This window comes from Echiichthys vipera, assembly GCF_963691815.1.
Source record: "Echiichthys vipera genome assembly, chromosome: 9".
NCBI classification, from domain to species: domain Eukaryota; kingdom Metazoa; phylum Chordata; class Actinopteri; order Perciformes; family Trachinidae; genus Echiichthys; species Echiichthys vipera.
The window spans coordinates 18998388-19025042 of record NC_139834.1 but is presented as its reverse complement, the minus strand read 5'-3'; the positions used below and the strand labels follow the sequence as shown (position 1 = coordinate 19025042).

The following is a 26655-nucleotide window of genomic DNA, read 5'->3' as shown; positions in this document are numbered from 1 at the left end:
GTTATTAAGCCACCTGTAAACAGACTTTGATGTGAAAAAAATGCCAATTTCCACTTAACATACGTATACGTATACGTATTTTCCGCACTATAAGGCGCACCTGATTATAAGGCGCACTGTCCGCTTTTGAGAAATTTGAAGGTTTTTAGGTGACCTTCAAAGTGCGGAAAATACGGTACTAATATTTTGAATTCTGCACTTACACACGTGTTTCTACACAGTGGTATTGTCACTTTTAACTCAGTGAAGCAACCTTGCACTATTAATCACCAAATATTCGACTTGTGAATGTTTCATCCAACAGGCTGAACGTGTTGTTCAGTGAGCATCCACTAGGTGGCAGTCTTACCTTGTGTCAGCAACATCACCAGTTCTCTAAACATACAGGCCAAGCTTCCTGTTGGATCACACTTTGCAGTTCTTTAAATTAATAACGACAATAATCTTGGACTACTCCTGGAGATGACTGAAAGATCCAGATGGGATTTATTTTGTTGTTGACCTGCTGCTGTAGGCTCAAACTAATGCTGATGCTGATAAAATGACATATAGTTTAAGAGGTTGTTGGTGTAAACGTCCAGTAATGTAGTTGTTTCTGTGCACTTCTTCTTTATATAGTGGCACTAATTCTCCAGTCTGTTGTCCAGCAGTGCTCCTCACATGCAGGTGTAGGCTATATTATAAATATGTGCACAACAATCCCATTCAATAGCAACAATTACACAATAATTTACCTATAGCCTACTAATCAATGCTGTTTGTACTTTTTGCTATCTGTATAAGTCAACAATTTTAAGCTATATTCAAGTGTTGGTACCACAGTGCAGACCTGAATATGTAAAATCACACAATATTAATATGAGGGTTGATCATCACCACACACACACACACACACACACACACACACACACACACACACACACACACACACACACACACACACACACACACACACACACACACACACACACACACACACACACCATCAGCCCATCCTCTCGGTCTGATTAGAGGGAGTGGTTCAATATTGCGCCAACCTCCGCCAGCAGCCAAAGAGTTAAAGCCTGTTGTTGAGCGCACCATCCAACCGGGCTGTGTCGCTAAGGTAAAATAGGCCACTTGTGAAGACGGGAACAGATCCCCCAGCTGGGAGAAAAAAACAAAACAACAACCCCACATCTGGGCACGCAAGCTGAGCAGGAAAAAAATCTGGAGGAATATCTCGGCGCGTGATTAAATGTGCGACTGGATCATTGTTCGGGCTTCCTCATCCTGTGTGGAGAAGATAAAAGTTGTGAGGAACAGTTGTGGATTTTGGCGTTTCAGAATTTAGATAAGATTTAGTCAAAAAAAGGCGGGTGAGGAGTGACAGTACTTCAGCTAAGTGGTTCATCCTAAAGCCTCGGCACGTCGCCTAGTGTGCGTAATTGTCCATTTTCCCCCAACACACGGGTTTTACGAGCGAGACATAAGTGCAACACCTGGATGGATTAAATGAAGTCATTCTAGTGGACGGAAAGATTTAAAAACACATCCAGTGAGCCTTACCACCTGCGCTTGGTCGCGACACCAGGCGGAGTTTTGTAACAGGTGGTTCCTGTTGAGCGTCTCACTTTGGCGCTGCCTGGACCGTCACCCTGCCATCTTTTGGATAAATGGACTGGAGTCTGAAATGAAGGCGGACTTTGCGTTATTTTTCTGATTTTTCTTTTTGTACAAAAGCTTGTAACGGGAGGGGCGATCAGCCACAAAGTCCCTGTTTCTAAATGATCAGCTCGGTGTGTGTTTCGTCGTACCGGGGGCGCAAGTCAGGCAACAAACCTCCGTCTAAAACATGTCTGAAGGAGGAGATGTGCAGAGGGGAAGATTCGGATAAAATCATCATCAACGTGGGCGGCATTCGACATGAAACCTACAAGAGCACCCTCAGGACCCTGCCGGGGACCCGCCTGGCATGGCTGGCAGACCCGGACCCGCAGGTCAGCTCAGACTCGGGCGCGACTGCGCCCCCGAGTGCTGAGTTCTTCTTCGACAGACACCCGGGCATCTTTGCCTACGTACTGAACTATTACCGAACCGGCAAGCTGCACTGCCCCGCGGACGTCTGCGGGCCGCTCTTCGAGGAGGAGCTGGCATTTTGGGGTATTGACGAGACCGACGTGGAGCCGTGCTGCTGGATGACCTATCGGCAGCACCGGGACGCGGAAGAGGCCCTGGAGACATTTGAACCTCCGGACCCGGAGTCTGACGACGACAGAGAGATGCCCAGACGGTTCGGCATCGAGGACTGTCCCGACAGGTCGAGGGGATGCTGTGAAGTCTGGCAGCCCAAGGTCTGGGCCCTGTTCGACGACCCGTACTCGTCCAGAGCAGCCAGGGTGAGTTCAGGTGTTTGATGCTCTGAGCGCCTTTATGTCAGTGAGAGACTATAAATCCTGCAAATGATCTTCCATAACGAGCATCAAAATGTCCTCATCAACAGGTGTCCAGGTGAAGTGTGTATGTGAACTGTTTGCGTCGGTTTCATGTGTTCATCATTAGGATGTCTCTACACAAGATGTCTGAAGGGTCAGTCAGCAGCTCAATTCACTTTTACTTCAAGTTCCCCTCTGCTCAAGAAAGTGTTTGTCCTCTGAAATATTTGACATTGACTATAGTGACTTGTATCTGTAAACATGCTTGCTTTGGGGTTTAATAGAAAATCATACAAACAACAGATATAATGCTGCATTTGTGCTGATTTGTTTGAGTTGGCTAAAACACAAATCAGTGGCTTTCTGTGAATGTGAGTGCCAGTAAAACCACAAATGACTGTATTGCTGATGTGAGGAAAAATTATAAAACAAAAGGAATGAAATACAATATTGTGATTTAGAAAATGTAATTTTGTTACAGTATTTCTCAGATATTACTGTAATAAACACAAGCACTACGTATATGGCAAAAACTATGTGTTCACCAGGCCTGATACAGTTGTATCAACATCACCATTACAATGTGAGCATGTGCAATAGTGACATTGCAAAGTGAATCATGGTTTGAATAGGCTCATCATCCAGGTCACACTGACACATTTTTCTGCAGCTTAGTAAAACAAAAGTGTGCAAGGTGTGCGTTCACCACATCTCCTCCTTGTCTGGTCTGAAAAAATGATTAACACTGAAGCTGCTAGCAGCACTGAACGGGCCCTTGCACCCAACGTGCGTCATGGGGGCTGGCGGGAAGCTGGCAGACCCAACCATACATTCCTGCAACCATCACACACTGCATGCATGACCCAAGACATTATTTTCTGCATTGACTATTGGGCACTGCAAATTATGGATTTAAATTTTTGTATGTCTTCCGATGTCCACTATGTCGTGCCAGAGAACACACACTAATTATACACCGTATTGGTGTATATCAAATGTAGGCCACGGCATCTAAATTTCATGTTAATCGGCGGGGTCTGTCCCTAGACTGTATAAAAATCGACGTAGCCTCTCCGCCGGGGCCAATTCTCACAACTTGATCCAATCATATTTGCCTCTGGGAGCCGCCATCTTGTCAGATTTTGACTCCTCCTCATATCCTCTTTCTGATGTGACGTTGGGGGGGAGGGAGATACGTCCGTCTGGGTGACGTTTACAGAATTAGCCACATAAGCTCCACCGACGGGGAGCTAGGCTAAGGGAACACATTACTAGATAAACAGGAGTGGGAGTCCCGTGTCACTAGCAGAGACTACACCGGCTCCGGGAGTGTAGTACAGCGTTTATGATCTATGATTTAAACTGATATTCAACACAGTACCACGCTCATGGACTGTTAATCACCGACCCTCACGGCCCAAATCCTCCCGATGCTCAAGATAAACATCTAGTGTATGTGTCATAGATAGCAGGCTGTACTGCAAGTCATGGTGCAAGTGCAGCTATTTAATTAGCATAACAAAGTTTAGTTTAGTTTATTAAGTTTATTTGTTTCAGGGACCATGTACAAAATTTATTGGTTACAAAGTGTAAAAAGATGATTTGTACCAGATTCTAGCTAAAAGCTCATTCCCATCGGCAGTCCCTGGGAAGGTAACGTTAACATGGCGCCTTGCTAAACCATCTGCTTGTACAGTTGATCGAAGAGCAAACCATCTTGTCACTTATAGTGAAACCACCACACAAATGACCGTAGTCGAGGTCGAGATGACGGAGTTAGCATGCTAATCCTGACAACCAGCCTCCGAGGAGAAGTTAGGGCCAGTGGCTAGCTGTCACTCAAGAGGCCACACCCCTAATTATTCATAAACTTTAACCTTCAATAAAATAAAAACTAGCCGGGTAAAAAAATATTCACCCTCCCAAGTGTTGTCATGGAGATATGACTTAAACATACAGACTAGAATCTTTTTGTAAACAAGTCCTGAATAGATTTAATTATACTGTGAAAATCGGCCTGTTTAACATGAGGGTCAATGAGAAACTTCTCTGTTGTGCAAACTACTCCTACTGGACACTCGAAGAACTGCAGTTTTTGGCACTTCCTTATTGGATCAACCAGGAAGTCACTGTGGTGGGGGCTTGGGTCTGTCACATAAGCTTTACTTCATGTTGTAAATAGGTAGCACTGTGACTCTGACTTAATATGGGTGTATAGATGTCATCAAGTCTGGACAGAATGAGACATTTGGGGCAGAATGGATAATGTAAGGTCAAGTTACAGCCGTTTTCTGTGTGATGGTGAAACATGCAATTTGCCCGACTTGCCAGGCAACCCTGTTCCAGTAAAACACAAATGCTTCACAATTTGGCAACATGAAGGTCTTCTGATTCTGCTGACCACATTTGAGATGGATCTGTTGAATCCTGTATGAGGAGTTACGAAAAACACCATACCTGTAAAGTGCTTAAAATGTCGAGTTGTCACATGACATCATCGTTCGAGGTATCGACTATTCCTTCACAATTTAGCATCACGTTAGTGGGAGGATTATACCAACAAAATTAAAAATGAATCTGATTATCTCTAGTATGACTATGAAAAAGTTTGCATGAAATACATGTAAACTAAACACAAAAAGTAAAATAGCTGACTTCCTGTTGGATGGAGCTAATGAAAGCTAACGTGAAATATGCATGGACATAGAAAAAAGAATGGACAGCGGACCTAAAAATGGCGGCCGCTCATTCCTATGGAAAGCTGCTCAGTGGCGCAATCTCCCTTAAGGCTGCCGTCGTTTTTGGTTCTCGTGAACGCGGGAGACTGTGTGTGTGTCAGGTTTTGTGCGCTTTTGAGTATAACAAATGCGCTTAAAATGTGTTCAAGTGCTCAAAGTAATTGGGGGCGCTATAGACCGAATATGCCACACCCAAGCCAAATTCTGACATCAAATTGACAACATATTGAATTCTAACATGCGTCCACAGTTTCGTGCATTTTTGTGCATCCTAAAGGTCTCAGACGTGTTCGTAAAATGAAAATGAACACACAAAATCCAAGATGTCCGACTTTCTGTCAGGCCAAAAAATTAAAAAAGAAATGTCAATGTGTTCTTCAAGATAAGAGCAATGATCTAACCAAATTTTGTGAGCATCAAAATAACTTTTTCACAACTATAGCATGCGTCTGGGGGCGATATGGAGCCCGCTGACCACACACGAGCCCAATTACTGCAGAAGTTTGCAATTTTCGCCAATTCTGACCTGTGTGCCGATTTCTGTGAGCCTTTGTGCATCCCAAGCTCCTCAAAAATGCGATGGGCCCCTGGAACTTTCGTGCTCAGGTCCTTATTAAGATTAAGATATAATTTCATTAATTTTAATTACGATTTATTTATTGGTGTCCCACCTGTTCTAAATGCTGGTCCTGCATCGGTGTTCTGCTTTGAATTCCTTAGCTTGTGGTTTTTTTCAGATTGCAACATATATCGCATCAACAAATTAATTGCAATATCAAATTTTTCCGATATCGTTTAGGTGGAGTGGACACCCTTGTCTTTGTGCTTTTGTGTACTTTGGATTCAGACAAATTGGTAAAAATTCTAACAATAACAGCAGAAATTCAAATAGATGTACTGAATTTGGGGTTTGGGAGTGTTTATAAAGTACTGTCAACACGAATCACAAAAACAGAGCCATTGCATTTGACTATGGTTCTGAAACATGTAATCAGTTCAAAAATGTGTTTAGGAAACAAAATAGGGAGCTGTTATTTGTTGTTAATAGTCAGAAGCCACAACAAGCCTGCACTCTCTCCAGGCATCTAAATGTTGTTTTCAGCCACATTCATAAACGTTTTTTCAGTTCTCATTTAAATTTGTCATGAAATTATACCACAAAGCTGAAAATAGAGAAAATGCTGTTTTATGACAAAATCACAGTGCTGCTGAAGTGTTCAACTTCCCACACATCCTGTTCAAGGTTTGTACTCAGAGGTCCTCAAAACATGAGTGTTTGAAAGGCTGCAGGACTGTACATAAATGTACAGTAAATGCAGCTGTGTATATCAAACAAAAGAAGGGTGTCCAAATAGCCTGCTATAGCAGGGTTGGCTGCCAAAACGTGTGCAACGTCAGCGGTAGGCAGCCCACTTTAGAGAAGCGGACTAGTAACCCAAAGGCTGCCGTTTACAAAACTGGTGAAATAACAGCTGGCAACTGGAGGGTTGATCTTTAGTGGGAGATAACCGGCCCACAATTTATGCCACATGGAAGTGGTATACGTCGTCTGAAGATTGCTCTCTGTGTAAAGTTTTTCTATTCATAAATCTCTTTTTTTAAATGATAAGGTGTATACTGTATATAGTGTGTATAAGGGGATAGAGTATTATAAAGGAAGTATATGATTCTTATGCCCTATTATGTCTCATAAGTTGTTGCAGAAATTTTAGGACACATCATTAAGGCACCAAGACCTGGAGGAACACTAAAAAGATCCATGCAGGGATTCAACATTTGGAGATTTATGCATGAGTTGCATTTCTTTTGTGCAAGAGCACTTCTCTTGTGCAGTGTAAACTTTTTGTTATACCTAGGAAAGCCACATATTATCTGAATGCTGCATGTCTCGTTTGTGTTTGTAAAGTTTCATGAGGCTGGGATTATCCTGGAGGTCACAAAAGCTAATTTTAGACAGTACTACAATGAAAGGACTACTATGAGGACTAACATCATTATACAATAATACAATTGGGTTCTTTACATCCAGAAGAGCCTCAGCTCTCCAGTCACACCCAATGTATGCAACTCCAAGACTGTTTAAGTCCCCAGTATGCAGAAATATTAAAATACACCATTTTAGAGTGGGTGAAAATAACACATTTCTACTGCATGAGAAAAACTTCATGTTCATGAACCCAAGGCGAGAGGTCAAGAGACCCCTGTTTTCCCAACTTCCATGGATTCATTATACCGTCCAGTTTCATATGATAACCATTATGTTCACTATAGTTTTAAAGGAGTTTGCTACATCCTCTGAAAAACAGTAATGTCTGCCGCAATCGCTGCCGCTCACAAACTTGGTGAATCTTAATCTACAAGAGAGAAACACGCCTGTAATATTTAAGTGGCTTTTTGCTCATTTGTGAATAGAACTTTATTTAAAGATTGTCATCTTGTCACAACTTATTTGACATGATATGAACATATCCAACCCCCAGACAGAAATCTATCTCAGTTTCTCATTTTATCTCGATGAACTAGACACACTTCTGTTCGGTTTATCGTTAAAATAAATGTTTCTGTATTTATAATTAAAATCATTTTTGCTCTCCTTTCTTCCACAGGGGATATCTGCCATTTTGTAAGTGCTTGAAAGTATGTTATCCCTAATGGCTTGGCAACAAAAGCAGCAGAGTGCTGCTAATGAAGTAAACGTGAAAGCAAGTATATCGAGTGTCACTATAGCAGGAGTTGTCAGGGAAAGGGCCGGGAGCAAACAAGAAAAATACATTTAGTCCAGAAAGAGAGGCTGATGCTCACTGTAATTCTCTGTTTGCTTGTTTGTGGAGTTGAATGGTCTATTCAGAGAAATGTAGTGTTCTTATCGCATGACAGTCAGAATACAAATTTATTTTAGCTTCTCGTCCAGGTGGCATTTGCAGACCGTCACTGTAGAACAGCCCACATCACTGAGTCACAGCTGCCGTCTGAAGATGACCGCCATCTGCCTGCCAGTTCATCACGTCTGTCTCTCACCACTGAATATTTGTAAATGAATCAATCGGGATTGGCAAAGTTCAGAACGGCAGTGTAGAGTTAAATCTGATAGTATGTAATAAGCGAGTTATGGCGGATCTATATTGACCCGGTCATAATGTTCATTTCCTCTCCAGTGGATTCATGTAAGCATGTTTGCTATGTGTGCATTTTGAAAGGATGGAAGAGTGCATTTTGAGGGACTCATGTTTCCTTTATGGCCTTTCTATTTCATCTCAGGTAATGTGATTCTTGAAAGCCGGAGGGAAGTTAATCTGTTCACCATTTCAGCCACATCCTCCTCACTATCACCCAAGACTGGAGGTGCAGCTGACATGAAGCCTCTATTCTGATGAAGGCAACACTCACAACTCAAAGACATGAGAGTCTCATGGAATTTTTTGCTTACTGACTTTTCCTTTAGCACCACCATGAGTTTCACATTTGTGGTTTTGAGGGAAATGATTCGACAATTGAAACTAGTGCAGTGCCTCTTCAAAACGTGGGAACGGGGCGGATTGCTTGGACTCAGGTATTACCGCTTGCATCTTTCTGGAGACCACTCATCCAAACAACGTCACACTCGACACTTCCTTGGGTCCTGAACACTATACCTGCAAACAATGCTAGAGTATACGCATCATTTACCAACTGGTAGCTGTTTGGGGCCAGGCTATTTTCAGGAACAAAAGCATTCATTCGGAAAGTTACATCGCAGATGCTTAAAATGTTTGAGTTTACTAAAATGTAACTTCTGTACTGAATGACGCAGAGCGAGCTATACCCAGAATGCCTTTCGGCGGTGTACCAGTTAATAGGGGTCCTGTCTTAATACACTACACATTGTGAACATAATGCACAATAGTAAATAAGTCCTGCAGTTCTCAAGAGCGCGTTCACTAAACTGTATTTTCTTGGATCATCAGCAGCACCAAGATTTACCAAGTGTGAAGTTAATCGGATGAACGCTTTTTAAGAAAATTGAAGGACAGGCAGCAAGAGTCTAATTTCAGGTCCATTAGAAGAGAGGTAGCATTCTAGGGGACAAAAAGTTAAAATAACCTTAGTAATAAGTCTTTATAATGTATATTTGGTTATGAATCGGTAATCATCAACGACTGGCGGAAGTTTATGACTCGGCAGACTGGTATCTTCTTTGGTGATGTAGCCATTTTAATATCTTGCGTGTGTTTGACCTGTGCATATTTATTTACCTGCTGTATCGTCCTTAATTTGGGGATCAAAGTATTAAAACGGGCACAATTTCTACATTGTTCGCAAAATAAGGACATGAACATGAACACAACATTTACTCTGTGTTTATTTTCCTTTTAAACAAAATTGCGAGTACAGAGCCAAAACAATAAAAACACCAATATTATCTTGGCTCAGTGAAACAGATAATGCACCCGGCTTTTTAATTTCAGTTTGGTTGCATGCGACAATTAGACTTGACATTAACATTAAGCTCACACCGGATAACTCGGTTCAATCTTCCCATGTGCAACATTTCATTAATTTCATAGCACTGCTGTCTGTAATTAATCACCACTGTGATAATGGGCTGCAACATCTTATCAGTGGTGAGCAATTAAAATTGCCTTTCCCACAGAAAAGAGTGACATTTTATCCCACAAAGAGAAAGAAATCTATCTGTCTTTGTTGTGAGAACAAGGGTTCAACTGATGTGGGATTGTTTAGGTCTGATGCAAATTATCTGGCATCTACATTTCCAATAATCACTCTATTCGACAGTATAAAATGCTGTTTTTCTTTGCATTTGTTCAGATTTTACACATATGTTTATTAATAATTGACATTTAAATTCAGATTTATTAACCGCATTAGATATATTGGCATGATATTTATTAGTTTCAAATTAGAGGTGTTTAAAGACATTCATACTTGTCTGATTATATACAGATTTGATTTTGGTATACAGATTTAATTTGTGTCATGTGAGCCAAGATTTGACTGATATTGAAACATTTGTGAAATATTAATATTGGGTGGAAAAGTCTAACCCTATTAAAAACTAAATCTTGCCATCTCACCTTTGTCTTCAGGGAATCACGTCAGTGTTTTTGCAGAAACGGCTACATCTTCATCAAAACCTCTTTCCTGCTTTTAGGGCTGAATCACTTCACATTGATTTTAAAAAGACAATATCTATCAGTATCTTTCAATAAGCTCATTATGAAACAATAAGGAACCTATTCTCTCTGTGATAAATAATAAAGGAACATTTTGAGCAGAACCTCTTGTTCCTCTGAGCTCGGCTTTCACACCACGGACACCTTTACTCTGCTGCGCTGCGAAGGCAACACAAGATTTGATTTTTTTACACACCATCAAAGCAGCGCTGCCTCGTTAAGGAGCCTCTTATAACACTGAATAAGTGGAGTAATCCACAGCGATTATGTTGGTTGTTTATTTTTGCTCAGTTCTAAGCTGTTTGCTGAAAAAAGGTCGGCTGTGTTGAAGTGAGGTCAGCGAATGCATCACAAGGCTTACACAGTCGCAGACAAAATAAAAGCAATAAATACACTTACAATACACCATCCATCCATCATCTGCAACTGCTTGTCCCTGACGGGGTGGCAGGGGGCTGGAGCCAATCCCAGCTGACATAAGGCGTGGGACCGGGTACACAGGACGCCATTCTATCGCAGGGCACATAGAGACAGACAACCTACCAACCATACCGGCAAATCAGAGTCATCAAATAACCTAACAACCCTTTGGACTGTGGGAGGAAGCCGGAGAACCTGAAGAGAACATTTAAATAGAAAAACGGGAAAATATCTTCCACTTCAACCAAATAGCAGCAATCAGTGATGTGATTTGTTGAGCAGCAACTTAACTGGCAATCGACAATTTTCCTTTTAAAAAGCCCTTAAATTTAAATAAAGTTTTTTACCTTGATGATGAAGTGACAGTGCTTAAGATTTCAGTCCTGGTTGATTGCACAACACCCGGTGGTAACAGCAAATGCTGTAGTTTAACACTACAGGTCCCAGGACACTGGAGGCAGCAAAACAAACTACTGACGTATTAATTAAGAAGCCAGGCAATAATTGGCCTTTTGCCATCGTTCTGGCAAAAGGCCAATTATTGCCATCGTTCTGTGAGCGACCGTGATCTGATTTGATGCTGCAGATGGCAACAGTTTGCAAACAGTGAAAATGAAGATAGATTGTGGAGATGTAAACTTGAGGTGGCGACTGTTTTGATGACTTGAGACTCTACTTGGAAGTTAAAGACTTGTGACTTTACTTGAGGCATGATGACCGCTTTGTGTTTATTTTATGCTTTCAGTTTAAACATTAAAATGGGGAGGGGCTATTTTTTGACTGAGAAATTAGGAAATGAATAAGCTTTTATAAGGTTTTTCTTATTATATATTTTTTTTACTGAATATCAATAATTATTATATAAATGAAATTCATGTTCATACGTTTGTATGAACAGGTTAGATAAATTGGCCAATAATATTATTAGACAGGTACTAATACTTTGTCTTTTTTATCTTTTCTAAAGAATGGCTACTGCAGGTAATACATTGACTTGATTTGACATAATCTGTAACTCGACTTTACTTTGTTATACTGCAAATATATTGATATTACAATACTTTCATCATCAGTCAGCCATGAGCTCAATAACATTGTTTGATTGAATCAATAAACTCATTGTTTCCTCATGACGCGATGAATTGTGATTTCATAGACTTCATAGCATCTTCGAGGTTAATTCTTTAAATAATTTGATATTGAGCATTCATAATATAAAAGCTTATTCATCGGCGTAGAAGATTACTCAAGCCGATTAAATTGTGTTTAAACCAGCTTCAACCTCAGCAGGATTGTAGAAAGTATATTTACATTTGAGAAGGAGAGATGTGTCAAATAAGTAAGTCAGTATTTTTACTGGTCGAATAGATTTGAAAAGCTTTGACTCATGATCGTACTGTATCTTCAGTGATTATTTTTCTACATGCTGAGATTTCTGGCTCAACTTTCAAGCCTATACTTTGTTTTGAGACAAAACATTTTTGAAGCAGCAGCTGTCTGGAAGCCATGATACACATTTTATTTCGTAGGTTCTGGTGTCAGATGTCGATGACCTTTGACCTATTTTCAGTCTATGCTGCGACCGGTGTGTCCACAGACAGCTGATGTTGTCTCTAGTCCAGGGTCCTTGATATTGCATGTGATGTCAGTCACCACTGAGGGTCTTGGGTTTAGATGTGCTGAAGCCATATAAGAGAGCCTCACTGTTTGTTTTTTCCCAAATGATGAAGCCGTGTATGTCCTGTTCTTAAGGACCTGTTGGTCTGGAGTTCCCCCTCTCTCTGTCCTCCTCCTTTTTAATGAGATGCCCTCTTTTATGTTTTTCTCTCAAGTGGTCGTTTGGGATTTGCCAGTCACCTGAAAATAACTGAAAGCTCTTCAATAGCAGTCGTGGTATGGAGCCAAAAATAAGAAGTGTTTCTCACCTCTCGTTTTATATTAGAGTTTAGATCGTCCCTACCATTTGTTTCTGCTTCTGGTTCCATAAAATATAAGCACCTAACACTGAACGACCCCTGTACATATAGCCAGGAGAAGCACATCTGACCGCCTCAGTGGTGGACACTAATTCTCCTCCAACCTCGGGTGTACCGACTCTGAATCAGTGTGACATGAATTCTAAGAAAACACCTGAAGCTGTTACCTTCTTCCGGTTTGCAGCAGCTGATCGCCCTGCAATCGGTCATGTTGTTGTGGTTCTTGCGTATTGTGCAGCGTGTCAGTGTTAGTAACAGAATATGATGCTAAACAGCTGGAGGTGATGGCTGCTATGGGACTCCCCAGCTGCTCCACACTCCTCTACTGCCTCGCTCCCTCCCGCTCTGATTTTCCCAGCTGGGACCAGGCGGCCGTCCCCTCTGGAGAACCTCGGCTCCGTCTGCACGCTACTGACACCTGATGACCTTGGATCGATGTCTTTTTGGCAACAGTGTTTGGCATTACATATCCTCAGAGGCTTCACTACTCTACTGCTGTTGGTATAGTGCTCAGAGACTCTTCTTTCATCTGTATCAATCGTGTGGAAGAAGTGTCCATATCCATTACTTAAGAAGCTATTATCAATGTGTTTATATTAACAATGAATTAAATGATTGTGTAATATACAGTTATATAATATAAATATTCATAGTGATGAACTGACAGAGAATATCCCCAACTGAGTCAGTTCTACAGAGCTTTATAGTGTCTTTTGACTCATTATTAAGCTGTACAGCCCACAACTTTACTCTTTTGGTTTATAATTTAAGTGAAAAAGCTCTAAAAACCTAGCCTGGGTATACCCATGCAGCCTTGCACACAATTTCATTTCACCCTTCTCGGCAGCCTGGATTCCATGGATGCGATTTTTACCTCAGCGAGGGAATAAATTGCAGAACGGGTAGGGACGGCAAGACAGTGACGACATCTATGCGACACACCGAAGCTTGTAGTTTGTTTACATCTATGGATCGCATCTCTGTGTTTTCCCCCGATAAAAACATGTCTGTAGAGTGTCCATATATAGCCTTACCTTCTTCCCTCATGTTTGTCTTGCACAAATGGCAATAGTCGCTCAATGCCATCGTGTACACATGCATCTCTGACCCATCGTCTGTTTCCTTGTTTGAATTTCTGTCGCACTACATACGTCATCTGATATAATTGATACAATTGGTTATGAGCTACATACAGACGCATTTGATAGACATTCATAGCGCCAAATAAATGGCTCTGGGCATTCGCAAACCACGCCTCAAATATGAGAAAATAAATGGGTGGTTCCCAGGTGGTTCCCATTAGCCAGGCTGCTAAAAACCCACTGTGCGTTACCTGTTCAGCACCAAAAGGCAGACAGACACAGTTAGGACTTGCTGGTGAACATATTTAGGACTGAAGACTAGACTTATGTCGGCCAGCTGGACACAAACATGATGCCAGATAAATGCTAAGTATAGTATCTGCTCGATGTGTAAATGGACAGTTTTATAGTTCGCCATAACAAATTTGTAAAAAGATTATATGTCAGTGTTGGGTTTGACCCCAATTGACAAAAAAATCACCCACGATAGGTTTAAAGGCACGAGCTAACATTCTGGGTGTTGAGTTCAAATATCAATAATCTTTCTCCAGAATCACAGACTCCACCTTTAAGCAAAAGTAGAAATACTCAGTATGCATTAGGTTCTTACACCGATATTATTTTATAAATAAAAATAAAATAAATTGCTTCATGAAAACATCACCCCAATCATTGTTTTCTGCATAATATGTTGTTTAAAGAACTGTGGTAGGCCAATATCAGCCGATAATACGTAACTTGCTCCAGCATGCATAGAAATCGACTTGCTGAGAGGTATACTGTTAAACGTAACAGCAATCCAGTCTGTAGCTGTAAAACAAATGTAGTATTGCCCCATAACAATTTAAATATTTGCAGCTGACGTTTAGTAGAGTAGCATAAGATGGAAACACTGAAGAAACTGAAGTCAATTTACCTCACAATTGCACAGAAATGCTTTGATAAAATCTAAAATATAACTTTATTGATCCCTAGGAGGGACATTTACCATTACAACAGCACACAGACAGACCATAGAGATAGGAAACAACTGAATAGAAATAAGTAGAACATATTTACAGTTGACAAATGACAAATATGTTACATAGATGATGTGATATGCAGTACATGTAGAGCTTGTATCAGCTTTAACCCTCAGGAAGACTCAATAAACTACGTTTACATTTGCAGTAAAATGAAAACTAAAAAGCTCAGCGTTAACATTCATCATAACATCAACAGGCTCAGCAGACCAACATGAACAAAACACTCTGTGGTTGCAAAGACGCATTACAGCAATCACTCCAAAACTGTGGCTGTGTTTAAAAATTCCCACCGATCTGCTGTAAACATGATATTGTGGTCTCCCTTTGTGTCAGGCCTTAAATAAACCATACAGACAGATTTAAATGACGCAATTTATTGAGAAAGACAAAGACTTGCTGACGTGCAAATAATATTACAAATGCACTTCACTACAAACCCCCAGATACTTTCAGCAAGAGAAGTGTCAGACATGTAGCCACCTCCAGACACACAGGTGTGAGGTCAGGCTGTGTAGTGTTATTGTTAGACTTTCTTGGTGAGCCTTTTATGACCAGAGAAAATTGTCCTTGTGTGTGCCAAGACCTCCAGCATCTTCCCTGCAGCGGTGCCCCTGGCTGCAGATACCCAGCTCTGTTTAGTTCTGGGATAAACCGTTTGGCGTTTGAGTAAACTGAACGCTGTCAGGGCCTGTTTGGCTCATCACGAGCATCTGAACAGCAGCAGGAGGACTAACCGTTTTTATTTTGGTGGCATCTGGCTTGTTTTTATAGTGAAGGAGCTTTTTCTGTGTGATGTATAAAGATGCGATTATGTGTGCGGCTACAAGAAGAGGTTTGTAACACACCAATATTATTAATGCCCCTTTGACTGAATCAAAGTTGATGCATGAGACAGATGCAGATTGACGATAAAACAGCCGGACAATTTTAGGAAATTATGGAGGATTTTGTGTGAACTAATTGTACAGTACAAGTGTGCATTTCAACAAACACAATCTGCTGTACTTGGGAAACTGACCTGGCTTCAGTCTGCTGGTTGTTTGGTGGGCAGGAGGTGTGACTGGGTGGGTATCATGACATCCCACATGCTGCTTGGTGTAGCTTGATGCTGGCAGGTGAAAAGAAATGGCTGCTACCACTTCTGTATCACAGAAGTAGCACCTGTCTGTCTTAATATGAAGTGCCATTTTTAATTTCTTTTGTTAATCAGTGTGTCATATCAACATTAACCCTGCCATCATCTACCAAGCCCGCTCATGCAGTTATTTATTTCCCACCCATGCCGCATTCTGTGAAGAAGGTAACGAGTACTAGCCTATCAAAGGCAGAGTAGAGCGGATCCTCAAATAATGCGGATGTACTACATAACAGGCCACACACCTGTCAATCGCTGTGAAAGAGGTAATTTGGCGTGCTCAAGGTTGCTGAACCCTGGTCGACAGTCTTCTGTTACTGGGCGTACAGTGCTGGGATAAAGCCTGGTCGCTTCCGCTATCTCCGTTTTCTATTTAACATCGGCACCGTTGGGTTAGCGATGGTGGTTTAAAATAAACACAGAAAAGCCAGAGCGTTTCTTTTACATCTATCCCAGAATGATAAGCTGGTGTAGCCAGACCATACTTTAGCGCTGACACAGTGTTGTGGAAAAAGGTCTGGCTATGTGAGACCACCACATCGTCTACAGAGCTAGCAGTTACACAAACTGCAGTGCATTCAGGGAATTGTGCACTCCAAACTGGAAAACATTCTGCAAAATAAAAAATACATTTAATCAGTCAAAATTACGCACTGATGGCTAATTTTGGTAAACGAGAAAAAGGTAGTGACCAAAAGAAGGGATGAGACATGTCTGATAGGCCTTATTATGCATGAGCTTGCATATATTACCGATCTTATTCCTGCTAGCTCCTTCTATAACACTCTGATGTGGGCACTATTTTTCAGGTATATCTATTGTGCAACAAGTACCCACCGTGGGACGTCGAAGTCCAGGGAGCACTGATGAAAAGCAGGGGCAATTTTCTAAATTAATTGTCTTTAAAAACTGTCCGGCTGAGGTGCTTCCACAGAGGTTTGTTTGTCTGTTGGAGCTCGCCTTAATTATCTGGTGCTGACGACATATCTGGGTCTTTTGTCTGGAAAGCTCTCCGAGAGGAAATCATGGATGAAAGGACACAATGAAAAACCATTTTACATCTGTGTATGAGATGCAAAATATGTTTTCATTGTAATTAGCATAAGAATATTTTATTTCTCGGTCTGTGTTGGAGAAACTGTGAGTGCATGTAAATAAGTACTTCATTCATTTTCGATGAATAAAGGCTGTTAAATACTCAGTGTTGCTGATGCAATCTTTAAGCAAAGCAAGTAAAAATCAGAGGTAATCATAAGTATATCTCATCATTTTCCAAATATATATAAACATATAATATACCAAATATTTTATTCCACATCAGCTGAAGTCATAAGTCGCTTTGCAGATTAATATTTTACATACAAAACATGGGATCATCGCATAAATATAAACAACCCAACAGTATTTAAAGGATTTCAGATTTCTGATTGACCAGTTACAAAATTAAATCTAAATCAATCAGTAATAATAATCCAATATAATATATATTGATATAATACAGACAGTGACTGTATTCTGCCATACAATGAATAGTTTTAATGCTCTAAGGACAGTGCTTCTATACTTTTACTTAAGTCAGATTTAAAATGCCAATACATTTCCATCACTAATATTCCCCGAGGAGAAAAGACAGATTATTGACTGGTTGTAAGAGAAGTGTAGAAAAATCATTTTACTTGGTGACTTTGACTTCAGCCACTGCGATGAGCTGAAGAAACAATCCAACTGTGTGCTTTTGTTTCTGTTAGTTTCTATTTAGTTTCTGTGCTTGTTGTGATATTCCCCCGTGACTCGGCCCTACAACGCACATGCGCACACAGACACACACACACACACACACACACACACACACACACACACACACACACACACACACACACACACACACACACACACACACACACACACACACACACACACACACACACACACACACACACAATGTTCAGCAGGGAAACTGTGTCCATGCGACAGGGGAACTCTGAGCTCCTCCCGGATCGGAGTGGAGGCTTCACAGCCTTCCCTGAAGAAGGTTGTTATGGTAGAGAGCTGCACATTGCACAAGCTGCACTGTATATTTACATGTGTAGTTTTGCAGTATTGCAGTTTTGAATCCGGGCTTCCAACTCCAACTTTGCCAATTCTCTTAACTCCATAAACTGCCCAATTCTAATTTATTTTATATGTTCCACTGTGAATTAGCGTCCCCATCAGACATCACATGCTTTATTTGTTTTTTCTAATCACAGGTCCAAACACTAATAAACCTGACCGATATGTGAGAGGCTCTGGGGGAGGGGAGCAAGGCACAGGAACATATTTATCCAGCTGTAAGATGAGAAAGGCTAGAGAGGCATTGCAATTTGTCCAGGCTTTGGTAAACAAGACAGACAGATCGGGTATGACACACAATGTTAACACAAACACAGGCAGACATGGTCATTGTGCTAGATCAGGTGAAAGCCGTGCATCCTTCAATTTACCTCCCGTCAGTTGTAAAAGCGCTTCGCCACTTTGTTTGGATTTGTACTTTTGAGGCCGATAATTTGTTTTATATTGTGTTAGAGGAAAACATGTCTGATGCAGGCTCTGCTCGTCTCCTCACTTTTCCAACAGACTAACCAGAAACCTCTTTTGTCAGGACCACAGGACTATTTTCTGTGTGATATCCGTGAAAGTCAACTCATACAGCAGCCCTGTGGTTGGTTTGGTAAATCAGCTCGTGTTGGCACCATATGAAAGCACACTTTACCTCACAGGAGTAATTGGTTAGCGATTGGTCTGTTTTCATTCGGAGCATTGTCCTGCCTCATATCCTTTTTTAAAAACAACGAAAAAAGAAATATATTCCCTCATATGAGCTTAATTATCAATGATGCTCATTTGTTTTGGTTTCAGGCAACATTGTTTCAGCATTTTTGCATCTTTGTATTCATTGTGAACTTGGCTTTGCCAGTTAAACGCCTCTTTTGTCCAGACTCAACTATCTTTAAAATACTATCTCTTTGATTGCTATGTCATTTGGTTCAAACAATAATTTTCCTTCTCAGGATGAATTATAGCTTTGGCGAGCACCTGTTTTTCTTCATTTAGCACCATCATCAAGTCCAATTCTGTTTGTCCAGTACTTTGGTTTGAAAACACAGTATCTGCCAAAAATAATGACAGTCCTACCAGTCTCTGCTGTGCTTAATGTGCAGCGCTTATTAGCCAATCTTAGCATTTAGCAAAGCACTGCAGTACAGCCTCACAGATGTTAGTCAGATCAAGTTGTATATTGTTCTTTCACATTCAGGTAATACAGGTGTCTGGCTACTGGTCCATGTCATGGGTAGGTGATTAAGGTTTGTCACAGTGGTCTGGGTAGCCCCACACTTTTGTATGTGTTTGTATTGTATTCCTGTTGGTTTCTGCACACAGTCAGCATAGTTACAGATGAGGCACATTTTCTCCTCTTTAGATGAAGCCTTTTCCCGCCATTCATTCTTGTTCATACAAAACTAACTTCACAGTCAAGGATTCATCACATTAAACTCATATCCTTACTTTGATGTTGTCAACGTTTGCGTCTTAATAATTTTCTTAGTGCCTGGCTTAATTGTTCTCATATCAGTGTGTTCATTATTTTAGTCTTTCTGTCAATCAACCGACACTCACTGCCTTTGCCAGGAAATAATGCTACTAATAGTGCTACTTTACAGACTTGATTGACACATCCATGTCTTTTTATTGGTGATACTTGATAAAAAAAGATGTCTATAAGTCTTATAATATAATTATACATGTATTGGAAAGTAGAATAGCCTCTGGGAGGCACGCTCCCTGCAGGCAAAGGTTTAGATGGAAGCCTTTTCACAAATACTTGATATAATGAATGAGCAGTATTGCGTATTAACTTGTGGGAAGGCATGAAATTGTGTTGATTAATTGTTTCATTTATCTCATCCAGGGAGTGGCGTTTGCCTCCCTCTTTTTCATCCTGGTGTCCATCACCACCTTCTGCCTGGAGACCCATCAAGCCTTCAATGAACTGCAGAACCGGACAGAGCTGGTTGTCGTGGGAAATGTCACACAGGAAGTGGAGAGGCGAGAGATGGTGACCAAGCCCATCCTCACAGTGGTGGAAGGCGTCTGTGTGGTCTGGTTCACATTCGAATTCTTGGTGCGCATCGTCTGCTGCCCAAACAAGGTGGTCTTTATCAAGAATACGCTCAACATCATTGACTTTGTGGCCATTCTGCCATTCTACCTGGAGATGGGCCTGAAGGGTCTATCGTCCAAAGCTGCCAGCGACGTGCTGGGCTTCCTGCGTGTGGTGCGGTTTGTTCGGATCCTCCGGATCTTCAAGCTGACGCGGCACTTTGTAGGCCTGCGCGTGCTGGGCCACACGCTGAGGGCCAGTGTCAATGAATTCCTCCTTCTCGTCATCTTCTTGGCGCTGGGCGTACTCATCTTCGCCACCATGATATACTACGCTGAGCGCATCGGAGCCCATCCCGATGACCCAACAGGCTCCAACCACACACACTTCAAAAACATCCCCATCAGCTTCTGGTGGGCCGTGGTCACCATGACGACACTGGGCTACGGAGACATGTACCCAAAGACGTGGCTGGGCATGATGGTGGGGGCACTGTGCGCCCTGGCTGGGGTGTTGACCATCGCCATGCCCGTCCCCGTCATCGTCAATAACTTTGGTATGTACTACTCGCTGGCTATGGCCAAACAGAAGCTGCCGAAAAAGAAGAAGAAGCACAACCCGAACCCAGACGCCCCGACTGACACTGCCTCGTTTGTTAAGTCGGAAACAAACTCACACAGAGACAGCACTCAGAGCGACACATGTCCGCTGGCTGCTGAGGAGAGCGCCAGGAGGAACCGCTCAGGTCAGGCTGCAATGCAGTGTTAAAGGGCCAGTTCACCAAAATTACAACAAAACATTTTCTCACTTACCTTTTGTGCTATCTAGCCATGCAGATAGTTTTGGTTTAGATGTTTTATTTGACAGTTTTATTTGATGTTTTATTTCTGTTGCCAGTCCAATACAAAGAAGATCATATTTGTTGTGCTCACATCATTGAACATTTTTCATTTGAACAGTAGCGTCTCCTTTTAGAAACAGCGTCCTAGTTATTCAGAATGAGTGATACACATAAATATTCTCTTTTATAATTATTGTGTGTTTTCTGCGGACTATTCAGAGTAATGGGGTGATTTATATTTCAGTGTTGCAGCACAAACTAAATCCCATTCACCTTAATTGTATTTCGGCAAAAATGTCAATGCCATATCTCTCAGAACCAGGGCAAATACAACTAAAACTATCTGCAAGAGGTAAGTTAGAAAAGGCTTTCTTTGTCATTTAGGTGAAGTGACCCTTTAAGCTACTGTTACAATTTATTGAATTCATTCATTAGGTTTCTAATTTAGAAACAAAAATTTGTTTATGCTGTTTGTTTCAACAGTAACATAAAAACGCACTGTATTTGTCCTTCCTGAGGCTTTTCAAAGTTTGTCTGACGGATGAGCCGTGCTTAGTCACATAGACAGTAACACACCAGGATCAAATTACTCCTTCTAACATCTCAGACAAATTGAATTTCATCACAGAAAAATACCGATTTTATGCCATATACCTCTTCCTTTGTCTAGGCCCTCGGGGCAGTCTCAGTAAAAGCTTTGGCATTTACGTTGCAGTGTGTTTTTGTCTACCTATCAGACTCCAAACAGAACGGGGATGCAAATGTGGCGCTTTCAGAGGAGGAAGGCTGCAGCCTGACCCAGCCGCTGTCTCCCAGTGAAAAGTGGTCCCTGCGATGCTCCAGAGGGAGAGAGAAGACTAAGAAAGAGGCCACCTGCTTTCTTCTGACCTCTGGAGACCCCAACGTCCATCCTGGTAAGTTACATACATATCAGTACACACCTGAATATACACATCAACTGTTAATTGTGTTGCAAACTGCACTGCCTGTTTTTTTTCTGTACTGTGGTTTCAATTTTCTTCTGTGAGAACATTTGGTTCTGTTGGTACAGCGTCATGAGTTTTGTGTCTCCTGCTCTGATGCTGGATAAATGAATGAATGAATTCAATCCTGTTAGTCCAGACAACGTTTAAGCCATATAGGCAGCTAGATTACATGTACTTAAAATCGATAGATTGACTTTTTGGGAAATCAGCTTACCGGTATTTGCTCTTTTTTGCAGAGATAGATCAAAAGCTTGTGGTGGGGTCTTAGGGCCATTGTAGGTTAAAAAAATAATATGTAAATATAGCGTGCGTGCGTGTATGCGCAGTACACATTGTTTTTGTGACATTTAATTTTACAAAATGAAACTTGAATATTTTCTAAGATTATAAATGCAAACATTCAGACTCAGAAAAATAGTGTGGTTTGGGTGTCTGGGATCCAAATTGCTTCACTTTGCATGTTTGGATCAACCTAATTATACCACAGATGCAGCCGCTTGGCTGTATTATGTGTCCTGCTGTTCCATAAATCCCATTTAAAGTTGTACTCCGTAAGATTTTCATCTGTTTAATCTTTTATTCTTTAAAGTTACTATCTATCAAAGAGTGAGTTAAAACAATGGTGACTGATCATATGACCCACTAATGAAAGCACTTCTACTATTACAAGTATTACAATATCTGTGTCTGTGGTGACATTGCCTCTCTAGATGTAAATAAGCCGCCATGTTATTGACGCTGCTGACAGCGGTTGGTCTGCCGGTGGAGCTTGTCACTAACAGTTATGCTGCGTTTACATGTAATCGGAAATCGGGAACCTCAAGTGTAATAGGAACATGTGTGTGTGTGTGTGTGTGTGTGTGTGTGTGTGTGTGTGTGTGTGTGTGTGTGTGTGTGTATTTTAGAGGGTTACATATAGGAGACAGACCTAAAGTAGAGAGGTGAATGTGTTTCAATAAAGTTTACAAAAGAGCAAAATAAATAAATAATTGCCAACACACATAGTCAACACACATAGTCAACGTGAACGTGACAAGATGGACCGCTCTGAAAGAACAGGCTCGCCTGCAGTAAAATCTTACTGCCAAAGATGCCGCTCGAAACAACATATCTCAATTCTTATGGAGTACAACTTTAGATTCCCCCTAGATGTAACCAGTGATATCCTTGCATCTATCCATGTGTTGTAGTTCCAACCTGTTGTGTCTAAATATGTAATAAAGGCCCCACAATACTTAAATACATACGTTCTTATTCAAGTACAAGTATTTGTAACATAAGATGAATTTAGTCAGTTAACTTCTAGACATCCAGATCGTTTTTGGTACACCTTTGACCCCTGACTGTCCCAGTGAATACTTAAACTAAACATTTTTAACATGTAACACAAATATACTGTAATTTGGCCATTGGAAAAGCCGTTTGAAGCAGTTAACATGGGTACAAAGTATAAAGTCCTTTTTTGAGTCTTTCAATTGACATCCGCTCTTAGCCTGCCCATCTTTCTCTGCTTGAATGGCCTCACATCTGAGCTATTCCAAAAGCCCTTTGTGAAAAGAGTCTCTATATTTGGCAGTCATGGATTCATTTCTGACATCCTGAGCACACGTCAACATCCTGACTTTCGTCTACAAACAGCCCAGTAACACTGGAGGTGTTTTCCTGCAAAGCTGCACTTTGCCGAGATGCATTTTTCTACCAAAGCTCATTTGCACATCACTGTTGAGGAAAAAACAACATACATTAATGGTGCACTTTCCGTAGCTTGGCTCCTATGAGACTATATACCCCCTGTTTTTTGATAGCCCATTACAAGGAAATTGTATTTGAACGTGTTTGTTGAAAGCCTCGTGAATGCCTCCCTGAATGTGTTGAGTGTTGTAGATTGCTGTCAGTTAATGGCATGTTGTCACATGTAGATGAGTAAAACACAGCCTCAGTTATAGCCTTCAGATAGATGAGAAGAAGGGATGTTTGTGGACATGTTGTGATGCTCAGGGGAGGAAATCATCCGTCAATATAAAATTTACAGCCTCACAGTCACAGTGGGACAGACACAAACACGAAGACCCACAAATCGCCACCAGCCTGCTTTCACGCTGCCTTCTCTAATGATACGCTGAATTATCTGGTCAGCTCGTGAGATTGCCAAGCGAGCTTTCTTCTGATCGCAGAGACAAAAACAATTGGAAGCTGAGCAAAGCCAGAACACCTCAAAACTAATCTTTGAGAGACGGAGGAGGGGATAATTCAATCCTGAGCCCTGTGTCTGGTGAGTATGAGGATAATGACATCCAAGTCTATTACAGGGGAAAATCACACATACACAACACATTTTAGTACACATTACCTGCAAAAAAGGGCTCAAGTGGACTTTCACTCTTTTCTAACAGAAATCCAAATAAAAAACTCTTTGTTTCTGACCACCATGCAAAACGATGCCTTTGTGATTGCAGCCATTTTGTGCTGGTTCGATGGAGATATACGACACGGAGGCTCTGCTCTTCAGAGCTATGCCCATAGGGGATAGTCTTAGGTTGATTATAGGGTTATGGGATATAAGGTATGGATCATTTTGCACCAGAGCAGTATGGCAGGAAGCAGAGAGACGGACAGATGGATGCAGCGTGTCTGAAAATGCTCAGATGGTTATCAGTGACAGGAAATGGTGTCCTGCCCTGCAGTGGGAACAAAATGCTGGTGGCTTTGAAGCTATTATGGTTGTCACAAGGAGCCTGCAACCGTATCAACACTCACTGTCACAATTTATACACGCAGACACGTCCTCAGCGATGTGACCACAACCAGCTTGTTTCCTTGCGATGAGGCCATAATGGTGAGGCAAACCGTTCAAGTGCTGCTAAGAGGAAGCAGCAGCAGGGTATACAGGCGAGCAAAGAAAGGGCTCGGATGAGCCTCCATACTCCCAAGGTGCTCCTCTGGATGATTGCTACTAATAGGTTTCCATTAACAACATGGGTGGTCATAGCAAAAGCCTCCTGCTGGCCCTTTAAAATTCTTTTTCTGTGGAGTAGAGGTAAAATATTAGTCATTTAATACATTACTCCTTAAAGGGGCTGTACTGGACATTCAGAGCATTAAAACAGCAGTGAACAAATATTTGCTGTGTAAAGATAATTTGTAGTATTGGCGTCCTCTGAATATCAAACTCTGGTGAGAACCCTGTATAAGTGGAGGGGAAATATTTTGTTCAGTAGCTTTAAACAGGAAATAAAACAGGAAACTATTTTAATATCAATTAATAATTTTTAAGCAAAAAGGTCAAATTTTCCTTGGTTTCTATTTTTCAAATTTAGGATTTTGCACACTTGTACATTTTAATTTCTTTGATTTTTGAACTGTTGGTCAGACAAACCGAGCCTTTTGAAGATGTCACGTACAACCTTATGAGCATTTTTCACTTATTTAAGACATTTTAAAGTTTAAACAATTTATTTGCGTTTTTGAAAAAACAAATGATGGACTAATAATAAAACATGTTGTGTAGTCACAGCCCTACAGTGACCCTGAACAGGGTCAGCTTTTATTCAGCAGAGATATTCTAACAAACTATGAAAAAAAAGACTATTAAAGTCCAGCTTCATTTTTCTAGGTCGTTCCTGCTTCTATCATAAGCGTTTCATTGTGTTTCTGTCCTTTGTGTTTTCTATCAGAGAGCTGTAAAGACATCCTCGCTGCCACTGGAAACTACGCTCAGCCGGAGGTCACCACGCTGACCTGATGCTGATTCACTACGAAAAGGAGAAAGAGCGTGAACCCTCGGTGGAGTACATGCTGTGCAGAGCTTCAGCCCTGGTTTCTGCTCTCTTTCCCTCCTGAATGAACTGCAGAGCAGATTGTTTTTTATTCAAGACAAGATTACATGCGTCCAAAACCCTATGGTAGAAAGTCAGTTGCGTAGGAGAAATATGTACACTAATTTACATGTTACAAAGCATTTTGCATGTGTTGCATGATCTACCATTGTATAGTGTCCTTTAAAAAGTGGCTACCATTAATATGCTTATCAGTCAGAGGACATGTCATAGCCTGTCCTAAAGGACCTGAAAACACGTTTTCTCAGTTAGCTGGGGTTAGACGAGGTCCTACATGAACATACAATCTTTTTCCATCGTTGGAACGGTTTTGGTTATTTCACATCAAAGGTTTCTGTTTCTTTCATTCTCTGCGTTTTGGGGCGAGGATCAGTTGGAAGAAAGGGATGTCATCTATGTCCAATCAGGATTCAGCGACACTTAGTTTGGTCACTGTCAATCAAACCTGATCAAATCAAATCAGCACACATAGTCCTGATGAAGCAGATTAGCCATGTTTTTAGGTTGTAAACTCTAAATAAATAACACTAACTTATGTGAGTTTAGTATTGTTTGACCAACTTAGACGGTTGCTTATTTTGTCATGAACGTTTAATGCTAGGAAGGATTTTCAATGGTTTTAACCTTTAGTGAGTCTTTTTCGATGTTGCATTTCTTCGTTTGATTTCTTTCTGTCACCTTTTTGGAATAATATGTCCAAAAACTGTTTTGTAACTAAAAAACAAATCATCACTTGGATTAATGTCTTAAATGCATAAATGTTGTTAACTGTTGAGTAAGAACACCCAGACACTTGTTAATATGGGTTTGTACAGCAAAACTGTTACTGTGAACTAGGATTAGAAAAAAGACCCAGAACCCTTTGTTGATCATCCCGTCTCTGCCTTCTG

The 26655-nt window shown here is 41.1% G+C and overlaps 1 protein-coding gene across 1 annotated transcript; it reads left to right on the top strand.

The window, feature by feature from the left end:
* Positions 1 to 1766: 1766 nt before the first annotated feature.
* Positions 1767 to 25704, top strand: kcnc4 (potassium voltage-gated channel, Shaw-related subfamily, member 4; the record flags this gene model as incomplete). Its single annotated transcript, XM_083920874.1, has 4 exons — positions 1767 to 2378; positions 19911 to 20847; positions 21681 to 21857; positions 25604 to 25704. The coding sequence occupies 4 exons, from the start codon at positions 1767 to 1769 to the stop codon at positions 25669 to 25671; spliced, it is 1794 nt and encodes a 597-aa protein (XP_083777000.1). The 3' UTR covers positions 25672 to 25704.
* Positions 25705 to 26655: the final 951 nt, after the last annotated feature.